Below are 1,723 nucleotides of genomic sequence, written 5' to 3'. Positions count from 1 at the left end.
CTTACAGCTCCTGCTCGCACCCCGCACGCCAGAGGGTCCCACGCTGCCGTCAGGACAGTTCCCAGCGTCATTCAGGACAGTTCCCAGCTTCATGGGCAGCCGGGCCGACACAGGTCCTTCCTCCAGCCGCCTGTTGCCTGTATTTCTTCTCCAGGTTCCCTTTCACCCCTCAAAACCAGAAGGGTTTCAAAATAACGGAGTCAGACAACAAAGCCTCGCTGCTGGTTTTCTTTTATCCTGGTCCGCTGGCTAATTCACCCACCGATCTGACGCGATGCTTCCTTGTGCCTTCATCAAGAGCAAAGACGTGTCGAGTCCCTCTTTATCCTCTCAGAGCACCAAAGCCGCAGCCATCGACCAGCGCACAGCCGGCGGCGCTCGGCCGCCCTTACTTCACTTCCAGGATGGAGGGGTTCGTCTCCATGATGGCCACGATGATCCTGTCGATGTAATCCTGCAGGCGGAAGTTGATCTCCTCTTGCTTCTGAATCGCCTCCATGAGCTGCAAGGGAGGGAGAAAGGGAGTGAGCGGTCGCTGCCTGCCGCTGCCCAGGGGCAGGAGCGGGGCTTCTCGTGGCTCTGTGCTCCCATGGAGGTTTTCCTCCCTTCTTCTTTCCGGCCAGGGATGTTCCTGGCCAGGGAAAACGCCCTCAGCTACCGGCTCTGCTCACTCCTGTCCTTCCTCAAGTTCTCAGCCGGACGGGATCCTGGAGAAAAGCAGGGAGCATCACATCTCCCGTGGGCCCCCAAAACGTCCAGGTGCATCTCCCCACTTCTTGGGGTCTGAAAGATTTAATTCTGATGCTGACGTGGGCTCGCGCACCAGCACCTGGGGTACAGCCACGGAGCGGGGAGAACACGTGCCAGAGAAGCCAAGATCTCCAGGGCAGATGTCCCAGCTCCCTGCAAGCTCTTCAAATAGTTAACGTGGGTCTGTCTTTGCTCATGACAGCTTTCAAGGGAATTTTTGGGAGTGAGCTGTACCACAGACAGGGCCACACCAACTGCCCCCAGGCCCTCGGCTGGCTGCGAGGAGAGGGGATGCACCAGCCACCCCGGGAAGGGGCGGTTTCAGGCGAGCAGTACCCCGTGGTACCTACCTCGTCTCTGGAGACCGAGCTGATCTCCGCTGCCAGGGATTCAGAGAAGGAGGCTGAGAAGAGGTTCTTGGCTCCCTGGATGCTCAAGTTAATGATCTGCCCGTTCAGTTCATCGTTCTGCTCCTTCAGGTTCCTGTTATCCTGTTCACAACAGACAAACGTCAGACGGTGCCGCCGAAGCACACGGTGCCCCCGGAGCAGAACCGGCCAGGGGAGGCAGGGGCTGTCGTCCCCAGCAGCAGCTCAGACGGCGCTGGGAACAGCGCTCCGTCTCCTGACGCCGGTTTGACGGAGCCCGGAGAACCTCTGGAAACACACGATGTGCTGGGGGGATCCCAGGACAGGAGAGCAGGAAAGCGGCGGGCTGCCGGATCCTCGGTCAGCTCCTCGGGAGGGAGCCCCCCGGCCCCCTCGGACCACTCCTCGGTGTCGGGGAATCGGCATCCCCTGGTGCAGACCGAGCAGCCAAGACGCTTCCCTCCCTGCCCAGCCCCGCACACCTGCTTGAGCTGCTTGATCTCTTGCTCCAGCTCCGTCTCCCGCGTCCTGCTGTTGTACTCCTGGAGCCCCAGGCTGCTGCTCCTGCCTCTTCGCTGCTCGGCTTCAAGTTTGAAGAGTTGCAA

At 60.4% G+C, this 1,723-nt stretch overlaps 1 protein-coding gene across 1 annotated transcript in view; it reads right to left on the bottom strand.

The window, feature by feature from the left end:
- Positions 1-262: 262 nt before the first annotated feature.
- The window catches only part of RAB11FIP3 (RAB11 family interacting protein 3 (class II)), a gene marked incomplete at its 5' end in the record, with an annotated part of 5,970 nt that continues 4,509 nt past the window's right edge, over positions 263-1,723 (bottom strand). The window contains 3 exons of the mRNA XM_010296977.1: positions 263-502; positions 1,101-1,241; positions 1,601-1,723. The exon at positions 1,601-1,723 is cut by the window's right edge and continues 12 nt beyond it. Coding sequence (XP_010295279.1) covers positions 389-502; positions 1,101-1,241; positions 1,601-1,723 — 378 coding nt within the window. The remainder of the gene's footprint in view (positions 503-1,100; positions 1,242-1,600) is intronic.

The sequence above is a fragment of the Phaethon lepturus genome, unplaced genomic scaffold (genome assembly GCF_000687285.1).
Source record: "Phaethon lepturus isolate BGI_N335 unplaced genomic scaffold, ASM68728v1 scaffold40761, whole genome shotgun sequence".
Lineage (NCBI taxonomy): Eukaryota > Metazoa > Chordata > Aves > Phaethontiformes > Phaethontidae > Phaethon > Phaethon lepturus.
This window is presented reverse-complemented; position numbering and strand designations above follow the sequence as displayed.